At 38.4% G+C, this 26,026-nt stretch overlaps 1 protein-coding gene across 1 annotated transcript in view; it reads right to left on the minus strand.

The window, feature by feature from the left end:
- APAF1 (apoptotic peptidase activating factor 1) overlaps nt 1-26,026 on the minus strand; it is a 77,540-nt gene that overhangs the window by 18,715 nt on the left and 32,799 nt on the right. The window contains exons 15-22 of the mRNA XM_090272655.1: nt 24,109-24,240; nt 21,218-21,343; nt 15,230-15,391; nt 11,189-11,317; nt 8,035-8,160; nt 6,275-6,394; nt 3,504-3,620; nt 308-433 (exon numbers count right to left, since the gene is read on the minus strand). Of these exons, the coding sequence (XP_090128781.1) occupies nt 308-433; nt 3,504-3,620; nt 6,275-6,394; nt 8,035-8,160; nt 11,189-11,317; nt 15,230-15,391; nt 21,218-21,343; nt 24,109-24,240 (1,038 nt within the window). The remainder of the gene's footprint in view (nt 1-307; nt 434-3,503; nt 3,621-6,274; nt 6,395-8,034; nt 8,161-11,188; nt 11,318-15,229; nt 15,392-21,217; nt 21,344-24,108; nt 24,241-26,026) is intronic.

Raw genomic sequence — 26,026 nt, forward strand, 5'->3', positions numbered from 1 at the left:
AATGTGGCAAAAGGTGCATTTGTTGATACAAACCCAAACACCAAGGCAGATGGGAGAATTCAAATGGATCTTTGATTTGCAAAATAAAAAATCTTTCAGTAGAGGCTTCTAAGTCAAATTGCCTGCCTCACCCATACAAAAATATGAAACACAAATGGGTTTTATCTAAACCCATGTGCATGGTTTGAATGTATGCCCAAAGTAATATGTTAAAGGCTGAAAATGTGCACCAGATTTGAGCCATAATCAAAGTTTCCTTTTGCCAGTGTCAGCATTACATGTGTTAAGAGTTCATTCCCCCTCTCACCTGAATTGCAGAATCATCAGAGCTTGAGATTAGAGTCTTCCCATCAGCTGTGAACTGGATATGCCACACAGTGTTCTTGTGCCTGAGGCTGGATCGGAAGACCCTGTTGTTTAGAAGTTCTAAAATCTTCGGAATAGAAAAACACAGAAAATTAATACAAAGAGACTTAGCAATACCCAGGCATTACACCCTAAAGATATAAAATTAAAATTAGACTACAGAAGGGTATAGAATATCTACCTCACAGTGCTCTCAGTTAACCAAAGACACACAAATGGATGGTACACATACATGCACGCACATTTACAAGCACACAGAAACACCCTAAAAAACTAGAACACTCACTGGAATGACCACAGGCAGTAGGAACCAGTGGTCCTACTGAGGACTCAACTACCCAATTCTTCAAACAAGTAGCAGTCTATGTTCGGCCTCCAAAAAGAATATAACATTTAAGATGGATGAGAGAAATGGAAAAAAAAGAAAAACAAGACGAGAAATAAGGTAAGTTCTTTATCAAAAATACAGAGACAAGGTAAGAAAATAGATAATGAGGGACAAAGGTATGGAAAAAGAGGGTATGAGTAGGCTGGAAGGCAGTGTACTGAGAAAACTTAAAAAGGCTAACGACCAGTATGCCAAATGCAGAGGTTAAGAAAGTAGTAACATGGAAATCAGAAGAAAAAAGTGGTAACAGAACTCAAAAAATGATTACATCAGAAAGGTTTTCAAATGGACTCATACTCTGCCCCCCTGAAAAAGTAAATATGGTTTTTCCCCAAATTAAAATTACTCAAGGAAGCTTAAGGAAAATACAGATGCTTAAAAAGGAGACTGTAGAAATTCAAACAAATCTTCATGTCTGAAAAAAGGTCCTTAAAAAGCAAAAAGGATAGTTTGAATGAGCAGGATGGACAGTCTTACAATTCCTGTGGAGAGAGGGCCTAACAGTTGAATACAGAGGCAGAGAGACACAGGTTTGAATCCTAGCTCTGCCACTTATGATTTCATAAAGTTGTGAAAACTAGGAGTTTAGACCTCTGTAAAACAGGAATAATACCTAACATCCAGGATCTTATAATAATTCAATGAGAGCAAATGGCACAGTAAACACCTAATAAATGGTAGCTGTTATTATGTGATACTAGGCTTACTCATATAAAAGTGCCATTTTATAGGTTAAAAACAGTCAAATATTAGTAATTTCACATGATTCATTTATATGTTATTTATATTATTTGATGACTTTGAAGGGGATAAGGATAAGATTACTCCCCACCCCTAGGCAAAGAGAGAAGAGCTCCATGCGGTACCTCTGACCCAGTCCCCAGAGCCAAGCACTGCCCTTCCCCCACAGGATACGGTCGGGAGATATGGATGAGGCACATGTGTGTTTTGTGAGTTATTTTCTTAAACTACCTATGAGGCTTATTTCAAGATATTTAGACAGTAAAAACAAAAAGAATGTAGTGCAGCTTGGCAGCAAGTTAAAAAAGTGGCACTAAGGATCCTTTAAGAATAAATAATACCTGTATACATTAGTTTGAGAGATGAGACAGGGAAGAGTAAGGTTCACCCAAAAATGTACAACCATTCCTTGCTTAACAAACATTCATAACACAATTTTCTCAGAGTAGCACCCATCTTCACAATTAATAATTTTTTAGAATTTAAAAAAAAACCCAAAGCCTTAGCTCTGAATACATGCCACAACCAAGGCACACATTCAATAACATTGCATCACTTCCAAAAGTCTTCTTCACTTTGTATATAAACATATAAGGTCTGTCTAGAAAAAACCTAGCCATTGTTAACATTTGTGCAATATCAATGTAACCTGGCAGCCAAGGAGAGTGGACTGGAATGTGTGTGTGTGAACAATGATGACTTCACTGTACTAGGCAGTGGGAGCAGCAGACACCATTGAGTGAGCGTGTGTACCGTACGGCCATCTCATTCAAACTGACTGAGCAAGTAAAGCAATGAATCTGCATCAGATTTTGCGTTAAGCTTGAGCATTCCTCTGTGGAAACTATTCAGATGATTCAGAAGGCCGCAGCTATGGACAACTGGTGACCGGCAGCTTCATCACCAACATGCCTGCTCATGCATCACATCCCATGAAGAGTTTTTTGGTGAAACATCAAATCTCCCAGGTGACTCAGCCCCCCTGCAGCCCAGATTTGGCACCTTGTGACTTCCCTTTTCCCCAAAACTAAAATCACCTTTGAAAGGGAAGATATCTCAGACCATCAATAAGATTCAGGAAAATACAACAGGGCAGCTGATGGTGATTGGGAGAACTGTGTGAGGTCCCAAGGTGCCTACTTTGAAGGGGACTGAGGCATCATTGTCCTGTGTACAATGTTTCTTATATCTTGCATCTTCTTCAATAAATGTCTATATTTTTCATATTACATGGCTAGATACCTTCTGGAGAGGCCTCATATAGTCTCCTCTATGTGGGTCAATATGGACTGGAGAATATTTATGTAATTCCTTATGAAAATGAATCCAAAGTAAAATAAATGTAGCTACTGATACATTAAGAAATAATTCCAAAAAGCTTGCATGAGAAAAAGTTGGAGAAGCCAATGTTCTTTGAAAAACTGTTACGTAACTAGAGAAAACATGCTTTTGTGATGAATTTCATTTGTTATAAGATCATTTTTATCCAAAATGGTTTTTATTATACTATCTTTTTGTCATAAAAGCTGACTTTATTATTATTAATTTGGTCTTGTTTGGTAAGTTAAGAATTTCAGGTGGTGAATAGGTATACTTCTAATACCAAAAGGAGGAAGAAGAGCAAGGAGTGAACAGGTAAACACAGGCAACCCTGCACCGATATTCCCAGCAAACCTTATCAATACCAAAATGGAAACAATTTATACCCCTCAACACCTGAGCTTCTAAGAAAGAAAAAAAAATGCTCTTTGCATAGTCAGCTGAAGCTCTGATATACTTGGAAAACAGCAATTATATAGAGAATAAGGAGCACAAAAAGACAAAAAGCATGAGAAACAGTAATAAGGGCAATCTGAAAAATATACAACAGGATTGTAAGTTTCTTTAGTCTAACAGAAGAATGACTAATAGATCATAGATTTATTTAGTATAGGCCTACAATGCCAGACACATAATTAATTTTAAATAAATAACTGTACTGCACAGAATGACGACTAGAACTGAATACCTCAATGGTTCCACTGTTGTCTCCAAATGCAACGTACTCAAGATTCGGACTTAAGCAACAGCAACTAACTTGAGCTTCAGTCAGATAATCAATCTGACCTGTTTTTCCATTAATGAGCTAATGAAAAATAAGGCACAATCAGTTATTAGGCTGCAAGAGCAGTTTTTGTTCTTTAGAACAGACTTCAATTGAAAAAATAATAATAAAACAGAGAAAATAGCCAACCAGAGCGCCCAGGGGAACCACAAAGCCCTCTCCTAGTCTCAGCAGCTGCATTTAGCACTTCATGCTTTCATTTCACTTCACTTTTGTGGTTCAAATACATTTTCATAAAATAAAACGAGCTATAAAAAGTTTAAAAAGCAGCTGCTGTGCCCCCCACCTCAGACACACGTCTGATCTGCAATCCCAGAGCTAACCCCACAACCTGTTTTCCATTTCTTCACAAAACCCATTTTAATAGGGCTATCGTTTGTAAAAATACACTTTTCTGATATTATTCAAGGGAGTTGGTGAAATGAGACTAAGACAGATATTACATAAAAGACAAATTCAAATTAAAATGGGTTTCATATCCTCCAAATCACTCACAAAACAGTATAAATTAAGATTCTTACCCTTTTTTGGGGGGGAGGAGAGAGCACTGGAGAAGAACCCATGAGCACAATTTGGGTGGCTGGACTTGAAGTGCTGAAACTAAGACTACCCAACTTCATAATATGTACAATGCTAATAATTACTTCTAAAAATTCCATTAATAAAGCTTATCACTCAACTAAAACATGGGACCTCAGAAAATATTTCTCAAGCTTAAATGAATTGTCAGATACTGCTCTCTAAATAAGTACTACAGTCTAAAAGTCCTGGATTATTTTTCAATATGAAATTAGCAGTAATCTTTGTTTCAGGTACAAGATTACAGGGTCAGTCAATCAAGGTAGCTTTTCTTTACAACATTTTACCCAGCATGTCTGGATCTATTAGACACTCAAAATAAAGACTGAACTATTAAAAGCTGAATATTTTCGCTCAAAAACTGATTTCCATATTTTTAAGTGACTAAAAATGGTTTGTTCACTTAAACCAAACTATTATTTGTCAATTTATGCTTGAAAGTCTCCCACAATCATTCACATAGAATAAAATGAATACTTTTATATTCAGATGACTTCTTTTTAAGTCTCGGAGTTACGACAGCTGTTAGAGAAAGGCTGCACAAAATTTTTTTCTTTTCCTTTGTTTTCTTTTAAATATTTTGTTGTTTATGTTATTATAATTGTCCCGCTTTTTCCCCCTTTGGTTGCACAAATTTAATGAAGGCAATACAAGCATGAGGACTCTGAACTTGACAAGAAAATGGCAGTGGACAATATCCCAAGTGGAAGAATCCATCTGCTAAAAATCAGTAACGAGGAATTCACATTCAATCCCACACCCCAATTCATCCCAGAAATACAGGGCATCAGAGCTCCTGAACATATTAAGGAAGACTGTAAAACTTGTAAAATATAGAACAAGCCATTTTAGAAGTGCCTCCCAGGCTGACTCTCCACCCCCACAACAGACAAGGAAAACAACCATAAGCTATTTACTCCCAGGTATTTGTCTCTTGAATTTGATTCCACCTTGATTATATATATAACCAGCTCACGGACTTCTGAAGATAAAAAGGACCCTATAAGTGAGGAAAGTGAGGTTTAGAGAGGGATGTAATTCACTCAACATCACAGAACTAACTAGCTGACCAAAAAGCCAGAACTTGTGCCTGAGTCTCCTGAATGAAGTCACTGTTCTCTCCACTACATCAAGCTGACCTTCGCGGCTTGACAACTTGTTCAGCTCTTCCTACTCTCTGCCCGTTGCTCTCAAGCCCTTGCTATCTCCCATACCCTCAATACATATGCACGTCCCCTCTATTTCTCTCTCCTCTTCTCTACTGTTTCACCATCTCCTTCTACGCTCTCATGTTTCTTTCTCTCCATCTTAAGCCCCAATGATCCTTAAGGCACCTGCTCTCTGTTAACCATCATTCAAAACGCCTAACTAATCAATCCTCTACCAATGGACCTGACTCTCAGGCTCCTTTCCTCTTCAGTCAGTCATGAAATGCCTTCCTCTTATGCATCCATTCTTTGTTGAGGGGCAGAGTCTAGATTACAGCTGTCTGGATCCCTGAATGATACATACAGACCTTTCAATGTTACCTCAAAAACCTCTTCCTTCTCAGAGAATGTAAGAAGCATTCAAGAAATATTTCTTGAACAAATGTATGAGTAAATGAATGAATAAACAAGTGTACTTCAGTATGTAAAGCCCAGATCCTTCCACCTTGATTCCAGTGGGTCAGACTCCTTCCTCACTCAAGGTGATTTTTGTTCTTTCAAAGATCCTGTAATCATTTCCCTGCAATAATGCTTCCATTGGTATGTCCATCCCCCTTGCACGTTCCAACAGACATGTCTAAATCACTATTGTGAACAAGTTCAAATCTGTCCTCATGATATCCTAGACTCCATGCAAACCAAGGACTGTGATCACTGATACCACCAGGAGAAGAAGGGAAGGCAAGGTATCACCTTTTTATTTCTAAATACTAGCCTATCTGAGCCTCAGCGCAAGAACTGTATACTTATTCAACTGATACCTACTGAGTATCTGTTGGATACTAAACAATTGTGCCTGATCCCAAGTCTAAAAGCAAACAAGAAAAATTGTGAATTGTGAGTTCAATCAAAACAATTTTTCCAACTGTTCCCTAAAAAAATACTTACTTGCAGACGTCTTATATTGTCAACTGCAAGAACCATCACTTCATTTTCTTGAAATACAACGTCTATTTCTTGCTTTAACATTATAGCAGAGTTCTCACATACTTTCTTTGTCTCCCAGAGCTGATTAAGAGTTTAAAAAAAAATAAAATGAGATTACCGCATCCTCCAAAATATTAAAAAAACAACTCCTAGCAAGATACAAACCAAGCTTCACATTCAAAATGCCTATGATGCTAAAAATCCTTCAATTACTAAACTATAATTCAACAATAAATATTTGTTAATTACATGCTATGGTAAGAAGCAGTTAGTGTTAAAAATAATGGGTGCTAGAGCCAAAATGCTTTAGTATCAATTCCAGTTCTACCTGCAACTTTGGGCAGATTATGTAACCCAGTGCTATTCAAAGATAAGGACCTTCGGCTGGCTCTCAAACTGTTTGCTGCCAAGACAAAAGGTGCCTGTACCTGAATATAAATCAACGATATTACAAAACACACTGTTAACAGTTTACTTAGTGATAGTTTATTTTTTTTAACAAGACCTCCTGATGAAAGCAGCAGTGTGCTGATTTACATTCTGGTTCAAGCTTATTGAGAACGGCACTTTCTGAAGCACCGACTTAACCTTTCTGTGTCTGTTTCCTCAGCTGCAAGAAGGACTGTTGTGAGAATAAGCAAATACACGGGCGGCACTTTGCACAGCGTCAGGCATACTGAATATATTTTAGCTACGATTTGCACAAAATACTTACAAGACGCTACAGGGACAAACCAGGGTCCCTGGCCGCAAGTTTATAATTTAAAATGTGTGAACATGTCAGAGGAACAACAGAGGATTAGAGGTGGGGAGTAAATCAAATCTATACTTAAATCCAAGGTAAAATTTGGTAAGTACCATAAGAAAATGACATAAAGTTACATGGCATTACAAGGAGAGACACCCCCCCCCCCCAATGGAATACTAGGAAAGACTTCACAGCAAGTCTTGGTGGCTTGTAGGATCGTTAGGATTTCAACAAGGAGCGGTAAAGAGAAGTAGGTTATTCAAGACATAAGAAGCCACGTAAGCAAAAGTACGGAGGCAGGGAACTACAGGATGTCTGGGGAAATGTGCGCAGTTCAGTACAGGTTACCTGCAGAAATAAACTAAAAGACAGACTCAGCAGGATGAGGCCACACTGTGGAGAAGTTGATGGCAGACTTAGGAGGACATATTTACTTCGGTAGGCAAAGGAGCCACTATCTGTTTTTGAGCAGAAATGACACGACTATATATGTACATGAGGAAAATATCTTGGAAGCAGCAAGTAGAAAACCAGGAAAGAACAGACTTATGGCAGAAACTAATGCAAGAGAGGCAACAGGGAATGAGCACCTAACCTTGAGATGGAGAAGCATAAGTAAGTGACAGAAGATGAAAAGGTAGAATCCATTAGATTCGGCAAGTAACTGGATGTGGAATTCAAGGTAGAGGCAAGAGTCAATATTACTCTGAGGAATCAAATGTAATTTTTAAACTAACCAAAATACAGTTTACTCACTGGACTTCTCCAGCACCTGGTCCATGGTAATACTCAGTGAACATGTTCTAAATGAATGAGACTGTAATAGTCCATGTAATAGCACTTTTCAAGGATAAATATGAATCTAACAGTTTTCTATTTTATTTTCCCAATACTGCCCATCAATTTCTTAGTGTGTAGGAGGTTTAGCTTACCATCAGTAAATGTTTAAAATGAAAATGTCAATATTTCTCACCCTGATTGTCTGGTCATCAGAAGATGTCAAAAACGATGATCCATCAGGAGAAAACATCACACAATGAACCCAACTTAAATGTCCTCTGCAATCAGCCACTTTTTCACATGAGTCCACATTCCACAACTACAGAATAAGCACAGCATATAGGAAATTACATTCATAAACATTATTTATATATACCAAATGGCTTGTGATTATTCATTGTATCATTATTTTTGATAGCAAAAAATTAGAAACAACCCAAATGACCATCAATAGGATGGACTGAATAAACTACATTTATCATACATATAATGGAATACTATGAGGCCATATAAAGTAATGAGAAAAATATCTTGATAATGACTAGTCGCTAGACAATACTGTTTACAAAGAAAGCAGAGTATATATATTTCGCCAAAGGATATATATACTATGCTATACTATATATGTGTGTGTGAATTTATGAATATACGCACACACTACGTAATATAAAAAATTGGAAAAATGTAAATATATAAATGGATACAAATGTGAAGATCAATACATATAAACACCTGATTGTATATGCAAAAAGAAACATTGGAATGTTAAACAAAAACCAATATGGTGGGAAAGAGGGGAAAGAGTGAAGGGGAAGGGATAGTGAAGAAAGCAAGACTTGTCTGAATATACTTATTGTAAAGCTTTGATTTAGAATCGTGCAAACATTTTATGTATTTTAAGAAATCAATAAAAAGTAGATGAACACAAGAAGCGTCCATATTCAGACTATCTTCCACTGTTATCTAATCCTCATGTCAAATGATTGCAAAGCCCTACAATAAATGAATGTACTAACTGTACATGTACACATTTCTCCTGTTATTCATGCTTATTTCAAATTGTCAGTATCTGCCACCAGCCTGGCTGTATTTTGTCCAGAGTATTGCTGTAAATTACTCAGATATACTCTAGTCTAATGAAGTACCATATGGGCCTGAGTTCCTCTCATTATGCTCTGAATTACAGACCTACTTTATGATTGCAGAACTAGCACGGACAAACAAGTGCTTCATCACATGCCCGGTGGTCTTCCATCAGGGAGTTCTATAGTTACACATTAAGTACATGAAATTTTCTCTGCTTTATCTCCAGAGTCCAAAGTGGGCATCCAGAGCTGAAGTACAGAGGTGAAAGTGGTTTCACTACTGAAAAATCTCCCTTGAAATCCTTCCCTCTCTTCCCCTCTGGTTCTCGCCCCATCATTTCCTTGTCAGTCAGAGTGTCCAAAACCAAGTCCCTGTACTTCAAGAAGAAAAACAATGTTTCCCAGAGCTTTCTAAGAATAGGGTAAAGATTTCAGAAGTGACAGGGAAGGCAGGAAGAGGGGTTGCTCTTCTATATCTCCTAAAAATCCTGACAAAAACCCAGAAAAGGGAAATTTCCAACCACACCTAACTTGAGAATCTTTCTAAAGGTAAGGTGCAAAGTGTCCTACAGATCTGAGCCCTTCAATCCAAGGCCTCAGCCAAGGAGAACACTGCCCACAGCACCCTGTCTCTTCACACTGTTTCAAATGGGACTGGATTTTGTTCCCTCACTGCTTCAGTTTCCAATGGGACGATTTTTGGCAGGGAAGTTCTTCAGTGTTATAGCTGCACTGCTGTTCTTAGAATTAGGAGGAGCACACAGAGCTCATCCGCTCACTCTCATTTTATCTATCTCCATGTGAAGGCCTACAGCTCAGCAACTCTCCCCTACAGACACAGACACACACACACACACACACACACACACACACACACACACACACACACACACACACACACACACACACACACCCCTTCATAGTAAGGGGCAAAATTGGCAAACTCACTAATAATTGCTGAAATAAGCACAGAACACAGAAGAAGTAATTGTAATAGTCAAGCTTCCTTAGAGAAGAACCTGTGAACCAAATAAATTTCCCTATTTTCCAGATGAAGGTCCATCGCCATTTTCTTGGTCGGTAAATCACAAGGGATTTCAAATTACCTGGTCATAAGACTCACTCAGGGCATGAGTAGTAATAAAACTTGGAAAAACAAATCCATCTTTGGAGGAAAAATATCAGGGGAGTCATTGTTTTTTTAAAAAAAATCAATATAGCTATTCACTAGGTGGGGTTCTTCCAGGGCCAATGCGGTCGTTGGCAGCCATCCGTCTCGAGAGACGATGGTGTAGCTTCTTAAGAGTCTATCTGCACCGCCGAGAATGGCTGTGCAGTCCGACTCGGGAGTGACATGGTATCTGTCTCCTCCCGTGTTGAATCGACATCTTGTGATGACGCTGAAGCTACAGAGCCTGGGCAGGGTAATATGGAGGGTCTGCTGTTGCCCATGCAGCAGACCCCCCCCTCTCTTCGCAGCTGAAGGGTCCAAGGGAAAGACGGAGTCAATACAGCTTGGCTTCAGGTGCGCCGCAGGAGTTGCCGGTGTTGACTACAACGTCAAACCGCCTTAGGGACTCCGGCTCCGGATTTTCTGTCGGGGTTTACTCCCTTAGCCTTTCCCCTGAAGAGGTATGCCGCAAGGCAGCGGAGGTTTTTTGGAGTCAGAGTTTTCCTTCTCTGATGTGCCCTGACTGGAAGATCGAACCAGCGACACTTAGCTCGCAGGCCGACGCTCAATCCACTGAGACAATATAAACTCTATCAAGTTAAGTGCTAAATTATAAATATAAACAAGTAATTTATAAGAGCCATTTTATTCATTAATGCTTAGCAATGAATGCCCAAGGTTAACTAATTCCAAATTTAACTTCCATCTTATCCTTCTCAGTGATCTAAGATATGTGAACTGGACTCATCTCTCGTCACTTCTTGTAGAGAAGGGTCTATGCCTACATTGTTTAAGAGGTGCCTCGCTTCTGCTTTGGAAACCCGTGGTCATGCTGCTCCTTCCTCAGCCCGTGGCACATACGGGCCTTCCAACAGATACTTTACTGTCAAATCAAGTCTTTAACCACTGCTAACACAGTAAGGCTGGCTACACAGTTAATATCCTAAAGCTGTAAGTCATGATGCTATGAAAACAATACTGTACAATTTCCCAAGCAAACATCTTCAGCAGTTAACAGTTTAGCAACCCATCCTTCATCACCCTTGTACCTCTGGGGACACAGACGTCACAAAGTATAGTGAACTACTCACCTCCACACAGTACTGGGACAAGGCCACCACCGCCAGATGGTTATGGGGGGAGAAGTCACAGTACTGGATGGTGCTGTGATGGCCCATGTGGATTTCTGCCAATAGACCACTGGTATGAATGTCAAAGATCTGTCAACATAAGAGAGATATCTATGGAAGTAAAATATTTTTTAAAATAAGCTGTACCCAAACTGAATCCACATTTATTTCTAAAAGAATAGCCTTCCATTTCAAACTTAAATATCGTCATCGTCGTCGTCGTCGGCAGCCGTCCGTCTCGAGAGACGATGGTATAGCTTCTTAAGAGTCTATCTGCACCGCCGAGAATGGCTGTGCAGTCCAACTCGGGAGTGACACGGTATCTGTCTCCTCCCGTGTTGAATCGACATCTCGCGATGACACTGGAGTGTCCTCTCCAGTGAAGCTGAAGCTACAGAGCCTGGGCAGGGTAATATGGAGGGTCTGCTGTTGCCCATGCAGCAGACCCCCCCTCTCTTCGCAGCTGAAGGGTCCAAGGGAAAGACGGAGTCAATACAGCTTGGCTTCAGGTGCGCCGCAGGAGTTGCCGGTGTTGACTACAACGTCAAACCGCCTTAGGGACTCCGGCTCCGGATTTCCTGTCGGGGTTTACTCCCTTAGCCTTTCCCCTGAAGAGGTATGCCGCAAGGCAGCGGAGGTTTTCTGGAGTCAGAGTTTTCCTTCTCTGATAAACTTAAATATAAATCCTGAAAAAAATACTACAATTACTGATAATTGGCATATTATTGACAGTCATAAGTAAGATATAAATCAACATACATACAGTTTTAAAATATTGCCCATTTTGAAACATGTTTCCTATAAAAGAAAATTTATCACAGATAATCTCTCTAGTTGGCCTAGAGAGAAATGAAACTTCTGTGAATAAAGGAATGGAACAGCCAAATTAATATTCAGAGCAGTTCTTTCTAATGCTTGTTTATTCAAAAGAGAAAACAGATACTCAAAAATAAAGATGATCAAACTAATAAAGAGTAGGGGCTTGATAACACGAAATTAGCTAGATTATTTCTAGTTCTCTTCAGAGCTATCAAATTATTCCATTTTGATCCATCATTTTCCCATTTTGAACCAAAAAAGAGCTATTTTGGGGTACTTCAAGATTCATTTCAATTTTTGAAAAATTTTTAAATGCTGAATATACTCTTCCTAAAAATTTTACCAAATGATAAAAACATGTATCCCATCTACAGTATAGTGATGTAACACCAAGTCTAAAGAAAGGAAAAACAAGCTTCAGTGGGAGCCATGAAAATGTTCCGTGAATGCACAGGCGGTTACCCGCACAGCATCAGAGGTCAACACCAAAGGACAGGAAATCATACTTAAAATGCCTTCCAGGACAGGTCCTTCTTAAAAACTAGTGGCTGAGCCCTGGCTGGTGTGGCTCAGTGGATTAAGCGCCAGCCTGTGAATCAGAGTTGCTCACTGCTCGATTCCCAGTCAGGGCACACGCCTGGGTTGCAGGCCAGGCCCCCAGTTGGGGGCGTGCGAGAGGCAATCACACAGTGATGTTTCTCTCCCTTCCCCTCTCTCTAAAAATAAATAAATAAAATCTTTTAAAAATATTAGTGACTGAGAGTGAGAAAGGAAACCTGGCAAATGTGAAATAGGCAGCAGTTCCAATTACGGGGCAGCAAAAGGAAAATACTTAACAACAGGAGTGCACCAACAACACAAGAGAGTTAGTTGGAAAGAAATAAGCAGAGGAGAATGGAGAGACCAAAAGCAAGAAACTGGGATTTACACGTAGTTAAGGGTAATCTTAGCTTTATTTTAGCAAGTAAAATAAAGAGCTCATCTAGATTTTTAAAATAAGAAGGCATTTTATACAATATAAAACTATTTTCCTCTCTCACTAGAACGTATCTTTTAAAATGTTCAAATTCTCCTCAACACCATTAGTCATGAGGGAAATGCAAATCAATTTACAATGAAATATTTCACACTTAATAGGATGATTATAATATAATAAAGGAAAATAACAAGGGTTGACAAGGATGTGGAGAAACCCCAACTCTTGTACATTGCTAGTGGGGCTATAAAATGGTATAGACGCTATGGGAAAATTTGGTGGTTCTTCAAAAAGCTAAATACAGAATTGTCTTTTGACCCAGCAATTCCACCACCAGGTATACACACAAAAGAATTGAAGGCAGGGGCTCAAACAGATACTTGCATACCAATCAATGTTCATTGCAGCATTATTCACGATAGCTGAAAGGTAAAAACAACCCAAATGTCCATCAACAGATGAAAAGATAAAAAAAAATGTGGTGTATCATATAATGGAATATTATGTAGCCATAAAAATTCTGATACATGCTCCAATAGGAGTGAACCTTGAAAATAGCAGGCTAAATGAAATAAGCAAGACACAAAAGGCCCAATACTTTATGATTTCACTTACATGAAATATCTAGAATACGGAAATTCATAGATTATATTAAAGGACACCAGGGATTCTGGGGAGAAGGGAATGTGAAGTTTTTACTTACTAGTTACAGAGTTTCTATTTGGGATGATAAAAACTTGGGAGTAGTGGTGATAGTCGTACAACATTCTGAATATAATTAATGCCACTAAATTGTACATTTTAAAATAGTTAGAAGTGGCTAATTTCACACATATATATTTTATGAGATAAAATAGTTTAAATCTTCAAATCCTGTAAATGCAGTGGTTCCTTTTCTGTTCTTACAGTCTTTCACAAATTTAAGACAAGAGGAGATATTTTTTTCTTTAGTTTCCTGATAAACGAGTGTAAACATATAAAAAGCCCACATCCAAGGGTCTTAGCTACTAGAGCAATAATAATAACATAAACAGTCCTTCAGTGAGTTTTAATATAACTATATTGTATATTTCAATTGTGTTCTTTAAAATATACTATCTGGGGTGAGGGAATAGGAAGAAGTTGGTAAAAGGATACACACTTTCAATTATAAAATGAATAAGGTCTGAGGATCTACTGTATAACATGGTTGCTGTAGTTAAGAATACCATATTGCATAATGGAAATTCTCAAAGAGTAGAACTTATATGTTCTCATTTAAAAAAAGGTAAATATGTGAGGCAGCAGTTATGTTAATAACTCGATGGGGGGAAATCATTTCATAATGCATACATATATCAAATCATCACATTATATACTTTAAATATCTTACAACTTTGTCAATTATACCTCAATAAAGCTAAAAGTAAAATGAAATTGCAATCTCTTATTCAAGTCTTTTTAAATTACTGTTAGAATGGAGTATCACTGAGCCATAAATCAGAAAAGCTGGTTCTCCAAATCATGATGTAACTCTGAACAAATTACTTAGCTGCTCTGAAACTCAGCTGCCTCATTATATCATAGGGTTATTGCAATCTTTCTGTCCCTTGGATATTTATATCAAAAGAAATTATACATGAGAGCATGCTGACTACTATAAATATAAGCTATTATTAGATTTGAAAAAGGAAGAAGCATTTCGTTCTCATTTACTTTTTTGCATATCTTCCTCATTTACTTCACAGAAATCCCACAAACATTAGATGTTTCTCACAAAGTCATAAAATTTTAGGGGTAAGAAAGCACTTTGAAAATCATCTAAACCAATGTATCAAAAATTGTAAAACAACAACAAAAATAACTGATGCAGAAAGTATTCCATGTTCTTAATAAATTTGAGAAAGATTGGATTAAATAACAAAAATTGTTTCTGTATTGTAGGACTTCTTGGGGCTTTAAATACATTAGTACACACTGAGTACCTCCAATGGAAAAAACAATACATTACACTTCCCAAGCCTGTATGACCACGGAAGCCTTTTCTCATGAGGCCTACTGACATCCCTACAGCACAGTTCTAAGAACTATGAAAGGTTAGGGAGCCACTGCCGCAAATCATATAGCTACACTTTATTTACATCAATAAACAATGTAAAATGCAAAAATCGAGGTTTTAATTTGTTTAAATTAGACTAAATGTGGCTTTTTAAAATAGTGATACTTACGAAGATTTTATTTTTGGCTGCCACCATTATCCTAGAACCGTCAGAAGACCACGAACAACATTTCACTATCACTTCCATATCCTCTTGAGGCTCCTCTGAACTTAGGAAAAACTGCTTCACATTAATGCTTTTCCTCTCATTTGCTGATTTCACATCCCAAAGCTTCAAATTAAAAAAAAAAAAAAAAATTAAGTTTGTTTTAATCTCAAATCACACCTCTAGAATTTCACCTGGATCAAATATCCCTCAAATTTTCACTTTATCTAATGGATTATTTTTCCTTATGCATGACGTTTTTATAAAACTTTTAAATTAAGAACACGTTTCATTCAGTACATTCCTAAAAGGAAAACAATTAGAAGCGCTGCCTGAAATGCAGAACGCGAAACTAAATCAAGTGTTAAAAGAGCCTTGCGCAGTGTGGAGGCAGCTAGGTATCCACAGTAAGGATGAGTGCAGAACGTGAGAGGAAGAGGCTCACACCTTGCCACTGCTGCCCTCTGCTGTGCCAGACACGAAGTGCACCATTACAACCTAGCAGAGCAACCAGAGACATAAGCAGGCCCTGAAACTGGAAAACGAAGAAGATGCTGAAAGGAAGCAAGACACAGTGTGTGCTTGGCGAGGCCAGACAGGGCTCTAAAACAACTGGATGCTGAGGAACGGAATACAAAAGCCTAAACCTACTCGCATAGCAAAGCCACTGAACAGCACAACAGACAAAGGCCTCCGAGAAGATCATCTTCACTCCCCTGGGCTTTGAGCTATGTCCCAGCTTCAGATTCACAGGCGGATAAGGGCTGCCATGCCCAGGCCAAGGGTTGGCCAAAAACAAGGACAAAAGAAAAAGCTGCTTCTCAGGCACAACTCCAAGGCTGTGATTTTTCTAGCCAGGAATACTTTAAAATCTTTCTTGAGTTTAGAGAATTTTTATATACACTTTCCTCTTTCCACTTGCAACAACCATGGATAAGCTGGATGAAGCAAAAGAGACATTAGGTACTAAAACCGTTTTTTCTTGACACTAAAGAGAAAAAAAATCTAAATATAAATGCCAGAAGCTTCAGTTCCATCAACCTGATTATATGAGAAATCACACTCTGCTTCCCTCTTAATATGAAAAACAAAGCAACTACTGCCTGGATTTAAGAAAGAAAAAGAAAATTAACACAACTCCATTTTATGACATCTGTCTAAATTGCATCTTCTGCATCTGGACCTTACTGTAGCTCCTGTCCAAGGAGTGATACAATTCTACATATCGAGGGACCAAGTAAGTGGCAGTGTTACATTCTGAGCAAGTCACTGTACTGTATTTGGGGACCCTGATGCACCCTGGCCCTTGTATAGTTTAAAGGGCAATTTTTTAATAAAGCTTGCACTTTGAAACAGTTTATCACCAGGGCCTGAAAAATACATGTTTCTTGACATGATAGTCTAACAAAACGCTTAGATGACAGCTATGTGGAGAGGGAAATAATTTTACACTTCTTCATGCTCTCAGAAAGTAAAAGCTTTAGGAGACTTTGACCTTGAAGTGCTGTTATCCAACATCATTTTGCAGGACCGCTGCTTACTATGCATCCCTGTATCAGTGTGAACCAGCCAACAACACAAGCTTGACAGCACTTTGGGAAAGCTGCCACCACAAGGCAGTTCTCGCCACGGGTGCGGGAATGTCCGCCCCCACTGCAGGTGCTCTGGGCTCCACAACCACATTTTGATACTCACACCTGAAATCAAAATCCTGTCCCTGAAAACAAAAAATGTTTTTCTCTTGAGTTAGAGAAGTCTTAATTTGATTTGAATGGACACAGCAAAGGTTTATCATCTTAAACACATTATAACCACTGTGCTAGTCACTGTGAGATTCTACCAATAAATCAGACAGTTTACATGCTATGAAGGCGGTGAGACAGCAAGCACACAGGCGGCTTTTTACACCAGTTATGTCAGATGTGCCATCTGAGAGGTACAGGTGCAGCATGAGGGGAATGCTACCCCCAGGCTGCGGGCTGGAGGGAACACTTCTGCAAGGGTGGCCGGCTCACTCTCCTCCCTGAAGATTAGCTGACTTTACACCACCATAAGGAGAACAGAATTTCAATGCCCAAAAGAAAGGAGGAAAACTCTAGGATGTGGAGTCTAGCTGGAGGGATCAGATAAGCTAAGCATTGAATGGGAAAGCAAAGACAATGGGCAGGAAGAACAAGTGGCCGCAGCTTCGGGTGCCTGGACACCTACTTCCCCAGCAGAGCCGTCCTCTGCTCTCTGAGCACCTTCGACAGACTTTTACCATTTTCATGGTTTGTCTGTTCACTTACCTTCCTTCCCAACTGGATACTGAACAACTTCAGGCCAGGAATTATACATTTCTTTAAGTGTTTAAAACCCAAAACTTATTGAATACATAGTAAGCATTCAATAAGTGATCAATAGATACATTAAAGTGAAAAGACAGATTATCTCCATGCTTCAAGCACAGGTGAGTAGAGACAACAGCATTACTGAAAGAAACAGGGTTCAGGCTGAAGCTGTAGACAGAACGCACACCCATCTCCACACCCTCCCAACACCCATGCGAAACAGCAGTAAAGAGAATTTTTCTCTCTAGGCGTAAGTCACAGGGTGAAAGAGAAGGAAGAGATGATAGCAACAAAACTGTAAAGGCTAAAAAGAAGAAAGACAAGTGACAAGGAGACTCCTAAAATTTGAACCATGAGCCTGCAGTGGGGAAAGCCAACGAAGCGACCCAATTCACAGGACGGAACTCCTAACGCGCCCAGCTAGTGCTGTTCCTCGTACCTTCTGGAAAAGGTGGCGTTAAATCAGGAGGAATTGTGGAAAGTCCCCTAGAATACCTTCCATTACTATCCAATCCCGGTTGCTGTGTCCCTACTCTGGCTAGAGAAGAGAGGGCTGTCCCATACCCAACACAACTGACAGAAGGGTTGCCACTCTGGAAACAGGGAAATTAGAGATAATCTGCGTCCCAAACGCTGAGAGCTCTGCCAGACCCACAGCCTTCAGGGAGGAGACTGAAGGGTTTTCTCTGAATACCCCACCAGACCAACACAAAAAATCTGAAGAGTCAGACATCAGAAATGACAGCCAGGTAACCCTACAGAGAAACCCACAATAAAGTTCACAATTTCTCATCAGTTTTTTGGTGCTGTATCAGAAATAAAGCAGATGTCCAAAAATCAGACAAGTAAGTATATGTCTAAAATGGAGACAGAAATCAAAACAAACAGAAAGAACAAAAACTATACAGAAATATGAAAACTTAAAAAAAACATTAATGCAAAAGATAAAAGACATTGTATTCATGAAACAAGAATAGGTTAATATTAAAAAGAGAACTGAATAGGATAATATTGAAAAGGGAACTGGCCTTAAGAATGGGTTCTTAAATGATATGATAGCAGAATTTAAAAACTCAATAGAAGAATTGGAAAATGAAGCTAAAGAAATCTTCCAGAAAGTAAGACAAATGTACAGAGAAGGAAAGAGAGAAAAAAATAAGAAAACATCCAAAACAATTAGACATCCAGAAAAAGAAAGGAGAAAAGAATAGATCAAATAATTTAGAGGAATCTCCAAAACTGGAGTTTCCAAATTGAAAGAAGCCACCAAATGCCAAGCACAATAAATGAAGGCAAACCCAAACCAAGCACATTACCATAACATTTAGAAAAGAAAAAACATTAGGGATAAAGACAACTTAAAAGTTTTAGGACGGGAAAACAGATCACATATGAATCAGAATGGCTTCAAACGTTATCAAGAACTTTGGAAACTAGAATTCAAGGCATCAATGTCCCCAAAATTCTAAGGAAAAATTATTTCCAACCTAGAATTCTACATGCAGTCAAAAATATCAGTTAAGTACGAAGCTAGAAAAAGACACTTTTAGAAAGGCAAGGTCTTAAAAACTGACCTTCCAACAGATTCTTTCTTAGAAACACAGAGGAGTTCTCCACCAACCTGAGAGAATAACCCAAGAAAGAAGACAAGAAATCCAGGGGGAAAAGGGTTTCAACTAAAGAGAAAAGCAAAAGGAATTCCCAGGATAGTAAAGGGAGACCCCAGACGGACAGCTGGACACCCATCAGAATGGAGCAAGAGAGAACCCTCCAAGAAAGTTATTTCTATGAAAAGTTTTCAAATACCAATAAGTTTGAAGGATATAAAAAGTAACTTAGACAAGTGATAGTTTAAAGATGAACTAGTGACAAGTGCATTTAAAAAAAAATAAGCAAATGAAAAAACAAAGCTACAATGTTAAATGTACTACACATCGACTCACAAAGAAAACAAAAAGCTGTATGAGGAAGGAAAAATATTCATCAGACTCTGCGTGGCTCAACTGTGATCAGTCACAATGACATAAATCACAAACACTGATCTAATCAAAATCCTGAAACACACAGAAGCCACAAAAAGTGGGTCAGGTTTGGGGGAGAAAAAACAGTCAGTTCAGTTTGGAGAACAGTTAAGTGTGAGACAAGGAGTTTTATTTGAGAGACGACAAGTAGCTGGCAGTTAGGGATCAGGACACAGCGCACACGGGCCACAAGGACCAGAGAGAACATGTCCGAAAGTCACTCAGAGAGACGAGAGCTGAAGCCATGAGGCTGGATGAACTGGGGTGGAAGGCAGGCGCTACAGGCAGCAGGCAAAGTTAGAGGTTAGAGCAGCGGTTCTCAACCTGTGGGTCGCCGCCCCTTTGGGGGTCGAACGACCCTTTCACAGGGGTCACCTAAGACCATCGGAAAACACATATATAGTTACATATTGTTTTTGTGATTAATCACTATGCTTGAATTATGTTCAATTTGTAACAATGAAAATACATCCTGCATATCAGATATTTACATTACGATTCATAACAGTAGCAACATTACAGTTATGAAGTAGCAACGAAATTAATGTTATGGTTGGGGGTCAACACAACATGGGGAACTGTATTGAAGGGTCGCGGCATTAGGAAGGTTGAGAACCACTGTGTTAGAGGAACTGCTCTATTTCAATGGGCAGGAAAATGAGGTAAAGAAGGAATTAGACAAATAAAAGGGAAAGAAGAAACACTGATATCAAATAACAGGTTCAAAAAGAAAATACCCGTCAGTGGTCAATGGAGAAAATGAACACTGGTAATGCAACAAAAAGAATAAAGATTGGATAAAGAAAAATATCAGATTTTACATAAACCCAAAGAACATTAGACTTTAAAAAAAAAAAAAAAAGAAACTAAAAATAAAACTGGATTTCGCTTTTCAAGGGAATACAGGAAATGGGACCAGGCTAAAAAAGGGTTAAGTAGCCCTGGCGGGTGTGGCTCAGTTGGTTGGAGCTGTCCAGTAAACCAAAGGTCATGGGTTCAATTCCAGGTGAGGGCACATGCCTAGGTTGAAGGTTTGGGCTCTGATCAGAGCACATACGACAGCCAATGAATCGATGTTTCTCTCTCACAGCGATGTTTCTCTCCCTCTCTTTCTCCCTCCCTTCCTCTCTCTCTAATAATAAATAAATAAAATATTTTTTTTTAAAGATTTAAGGAGGAAGTATTTAGGGGATTTTTTTAGAACTACAATTTCAGGGAGCTTAAATAAGCATTTTTCCCTAGCTCTGGGTTTCCCCCCATTATGACTTGTCAAAAACAGGTAAATAGTAACATAAAAGGCAGGATAAATGAGAAATAAAAGCAAGACCTTTACAAATTTGACCCCATAGATCTCAAAAGATTTTATGAAGTCATGAAATAAAATATATGCTTAAAATTAAGAATTCAAAATTACAAACTTTAAAGCATAAAGTAGTAAACCATAATAAACAATCATTATGACAAGCAATTACAATTATATTAAATATGCTCCTAGAAGTTGAAGCTCTTTCTGCAGAAATGTGAAAAACAGAAGCCTAATTCCATAACCCAATCCTAAGGCCATAAAATTACAACCAATTTAATAATGAACAAAAGCATACCTTTAATGTTCCATCGGCTGAACAACTCGCCAAAAGCTTATCATCTGGTGAAAATCTGCAGTGCTTGACCGAATTGGTATGGCCTAACATGGTATTTCGACAATGTTCTTGATTCAAATCCCAGAGCTATTTGAGAAAGATAAAAAGATAACTAAAACACTAGTACTGAATGGAGAAAAGTTAAAAATAATGCAAACTCCTTTCTTCCCTCTCATTTAAGCTTTTTCTGTTACAGGCGGATGTTCAATTTGCACTAACATAAAGGTGTCAAAGGCACTGGCAAAGTTGTGATTAACAAGTGAGCGGGCAGCTCTTAGATCAGCACCTCAGTCTACTAAGGGACTCAAAGGCTCACCTAGTCTTTTAGTTTGAGCACTAAAGAACTCAACAATTACCGCTACTTTAAAAAAGTAGTTTGGAGTCATTATTATATTTTTACTCAGCTCTATAATAAGTAATATGCAAAATAAATCACCCCAAATTTTTTTAGATGCTAGATTATCCAACCCAAAAAAGGGTCATTTCTAAAATTTTCCAAAGAAAGGTCTGAGTGTGCTAACTAAGCTAAAATCTATTCTATAGGACAAGTGACTCAATTCCTCTAACAAATCAATGGCCTTAAAAAATTAAAAAAAAAAAAAAAGAGGCAGAGGGGAAGAGGAACTTTTATAGAATAAAGAAGACTTAAGAGGTGTAACAACCAAATGCCAACTGAAGTTTAGATTCTGACTCCCAAAAACCCATGATAGAAGGATAGGTTTTGAGATTAGTGGGGAAAAGTGAGCATGGACCAGGTACATTACAAAACTGTTTATTATGTTAGGCATGATAATGGCATCAGAGATGCATGCTGACGTATTTTGGGTGAAATGAGATAATATCTAGAATTTGCTATAAAATGTTCTAGGCCAAAAAACGGGGCTTGGTTTTTATTTTGCCAAATGCTACTAATTGCTGGAGCTAGCCAATGGATAGCAGAGATGTTCATTATTGTCTTCTCTCCTTTTGAGTATGTTTGAAAATGTTTTTAAATGTAAATAAAAGGAGCGACAGTCATCTCTGGTAATTTATGCTAGCTAGACTAAACACAGACGAATAACTCATTTATCTCCCACAATTAATCTTGGTAAAAATCGTTCGTAAATCAGCAGTGAGACAGGTCCTGTTCCTCATGGCTGTCTTCTTCCTTGGTTCCTTTATCTCAGTACCAGGTAAACCCAGTTCCTCAGAGAAGGCAAGTTACACAGGGATCGCTTTAGATTTATGAGTTTTCACTGGCTTCTCTCAGTTCCAGAATCACAAGAAGTAAGTTCTGATAGCCTTCATAGTAATGCAGGTGTGGTATGGCAGGTCTTACAGTAAAACTCGTCCTTAATTAAACCTGTTAACTAACCAATAACCCCTTCCGACATCTTAAGAGATTTGTTTACATTTAAAAGGAGGAAATATAAACTACCTCACCCTACAAAATGTTAAAAATAACATCAAAATTAGTCATATATACTATAAAAGTCTTATCATTTTAGAAATGGGTTCATTCAAATACGGCAAAGCTTTTCTGAACTAGTACAAGTGTCTTATTTTTAAAGATGTGTTTACTCATCAGAGTAAGCTTTATTCAGTGAGCTAGAAGTGTGAGATCATTTTATATTACTACATTATTCTGATCCAATCTGATGTTTTCAAATTGTGTTCTGTAGGGACCAGGGATTCCAGAAACATGTTTGAAAAGGCACTATAGCGGGGGGGCTAGGGAGGTGGAGTAAGAGAACAAGAGAGACTAGAAATGCAGGCCCACACCCCCACCTCAACAAGAAAAATGGACTTTATCTCTTTTACACACTGAGCTTCTACTTAAGTCTTCTTCTGGAGAAAAAAAAAAAGACAAACAATTCACCTTCCTAAAAAGGGGAGGGGAGCAATTTTCAATAAATGTTTCCACATTTTATTAAATTTTAAAAACATACTTATTTAAATGTCAAAACACAGAGTCTGGAAGATTTTCCAAGCTGAAATGTTTTACCCACTCCACCCAAAAATACAATGTCCCACTGGAAAAATGGTGTGACATTTAGAAAGCAAGGGCAGAAACCAAACCAAAAAAGAATCCAAAAGTCAGCGGATATTTCTGGGATCCAAAAAAGTTTAATCTAGGTATCTTTAGTATGCCACTTAAATGGGAAAAAAAGGTAATCTTTTTATAATTTGTAATTATAAAACATTATCAAACATGTAAAATGAGTATCTGTTTTTGGTTTTGGCGCTTTTTTAAAATATTTTTTTCCTACCAGCACCTTTTTCCCTCCTTCTTCAGATAACAAAACCTCTCTTTTGAATCAAACCCCACTTAACAATTCAAGTGGAGCTGGCCTCCCCTCATCTGTCCAATTTGTATGTGACTAAACTTGCAACCCTTGGTCAATCCAAGGATTCCATCCTACTGACCAGTACGGTTATTTAGCAATAAGTGTATAATCCAAACCAGGTCAACTAGAGTCTTCTCTAAAACTGAACCCACCAAGTCTGGGGAAGAGCAAGTTTCTCTTCCTCTGTGAGTACGAGCTACAAGAGCTATACAAGCTGAGCTGAGAAAGGGCACATTTCCTGTCACACAGAGAGAACATGCCCGAACCAACAAAGAGGGAAGCTAAAGCCTGAGAACGTAGTTTAAGCATTTGGAATCAGCTCTGCCTGAAGCTACCCTCCCTCTAGTCTTTCCGATTACACGAGCCACTAACATCTTCTTTGCCGTTGCTGCTGCCTAAGCTAATATAAAACGTGTGTGTTAAGCAACCAGAAGAGCCCTGATTAGTAAATGTATGAGGAAATCAAAGCCAATGTTCTGATATGGCTACAAACTTATCTACATAGTTCCCATTACCCACACTTACTTTGAGGACGGAGTCACCTGACCCAGTGGCTAAGAGAAGGGGGTGACCGTTGTGGGTGAAGTGGCAACAGTTGACTTGCTCCGAGTGCTCATCATAGCTGTGCACCAGCTGCCCAGTCATAGAATTCCAAATCTAAAGAGGAGAGAAAAAACAAAACTAACAACTACCCCTTGTTTCCAAATAAAGCAAAGAGAATGCTTTGTGGATGCCACCCATCCTGTCTGCCAGACTTTCCCAGTCAGACATGATACCAGCGAATACCTTCGGCCTCCCTAAAATGTGTCAATATTTGGCCAGGATGATTTTTTTTTTTTTTTTAAAGCTTACTTGCAAGTCTTCACGTGTCTTCCTATAGCATAACTGGAATCTCCTGAAAACATTACATTCTTCAAGGGCAAGATTTCAGGCGTTCATATGAATGAAAGCAGGCAGAGAAATGCTACATGGCGATGGAATAATGAACTTCGGCTGGGAAGGGTGAAATCTAAGACCTGACTCTACCACTTTTGTGTGTCCTTGGTCAAGTCCTTAATTTACCTGCACCTTAGTTTCCTCCTCTGTAAAATGGGGATACTTATACCTGTCCTACATATGCATGGTGTTAAATAAAGAACATGCTAAGTGTTCTGTTGATTTCAAGTACCAATTAAATAAGTAAAGGCAGATGGCTCAATTGAAAAATAAAGGTTTTAGATTCTGAGGGAAACTTAGCTTTCAACCCTTGCTGCATTAGTTATTAGTTAATATGACTTCATCTCTGAACCTGTTTCTTCATCTGAAAGATGAGATCAATACTTACTCCGCAAGTTGTAGTGTGAAATTTATAATGTAATATAAGAAAGTGTATAGCATAAAGCCTCATGCAGTACTGAGTTCAGAATAAAAAGTAATCATCATCCTAATTACTATGTAAGACAGCTAACTAAGCAGTCCATTCCATCTAACAACAAACAAAATAAATGAATTACCTAACATATCTTCACAGGGCTTTGGACTTCTCAGAGGTTCTAATGTCCCTCCCACAGTATTTTCTTTTTATCTCATCAAAGCGCTCCCCACAGATCCAGAGAGTTTCTTTTATTTTGAAGTTCTTTTAATTTCTGCCTCTTGCTTTAAATTTTGAATTCTTAGAAAACAAAAACTTGGTATTATTTCCTTTTATTTCATATAACTCTGACTTTGGAACTACCCAGAGTGGCCAGCTCCCTGCGTCACTCAAGAGTAGAGGCTACAGAGTGAATTAACTAATTGGCTGTAAAATCACCTAAGAGTCCAATATATTAAGAACCAGATTTTTCCAAGACTTCAATTTACTCTAGACACTCCAGAGCTTTCTTCAAGTGGGTGCAAACTCCAGGAAAACTTCCAAACCCACTCTCTTGATCCCAGGCCCACTAAGGCCCACCCATTTGGCCAGATTTAGCATTCCACAACCCCTTAAAAAAAGCCTGAAGTGAAATCCCCCTTTCATTTATCAGATAAAACATTTCCCTGGACTACAGTTTCTCTTAAATTCTGCATAAACGCTCTGGCTAAAAGCCAAATTTAGGGACAAGAGACAAGAAAGAAAAATTAACAAAGATAAAAATTACCTTGTATTTTTTCCTCTATTTATTTCAACTAATAACCTTAATATTAATTTGTGCATCCATCTCATTTTGCACTGAGTTATAAGGCAGTTCATACACATAAAAAAACTGGGTTGCATTTCACAAGTTACATATTTTGCAACAAAATCCAATCTCAGATAATAATTTGTGCAGCAACACTTCCAATCACAGTGGCCTCAAAGATTTCAACTGATGTATAACCCACAAACCAGTCAATAAATGGCAAGCAAGTTTATTAATTTGTAATTGTTTTTCCCAGCTGCCAGGTAAATACCTCAGACTAATCAACGTAGGTATTTTTGCTGGGG

The sequence above is a fragment of the Furipterus horrens genome, unplaced genomic scaffold (genome assembly GCF_987537825.1).
Source record: "Furipterus horrens unplaced genomic scaffold, mFurHor1.1.pri manual_scaffold_4, whole genome shotgun sequence".
Lineage (NCBI taxonomy): Eukaryota > Metazoa > Chordata > Mammalia > Chiroptera > Furipteridae > Furipterus > Furipterus horrens.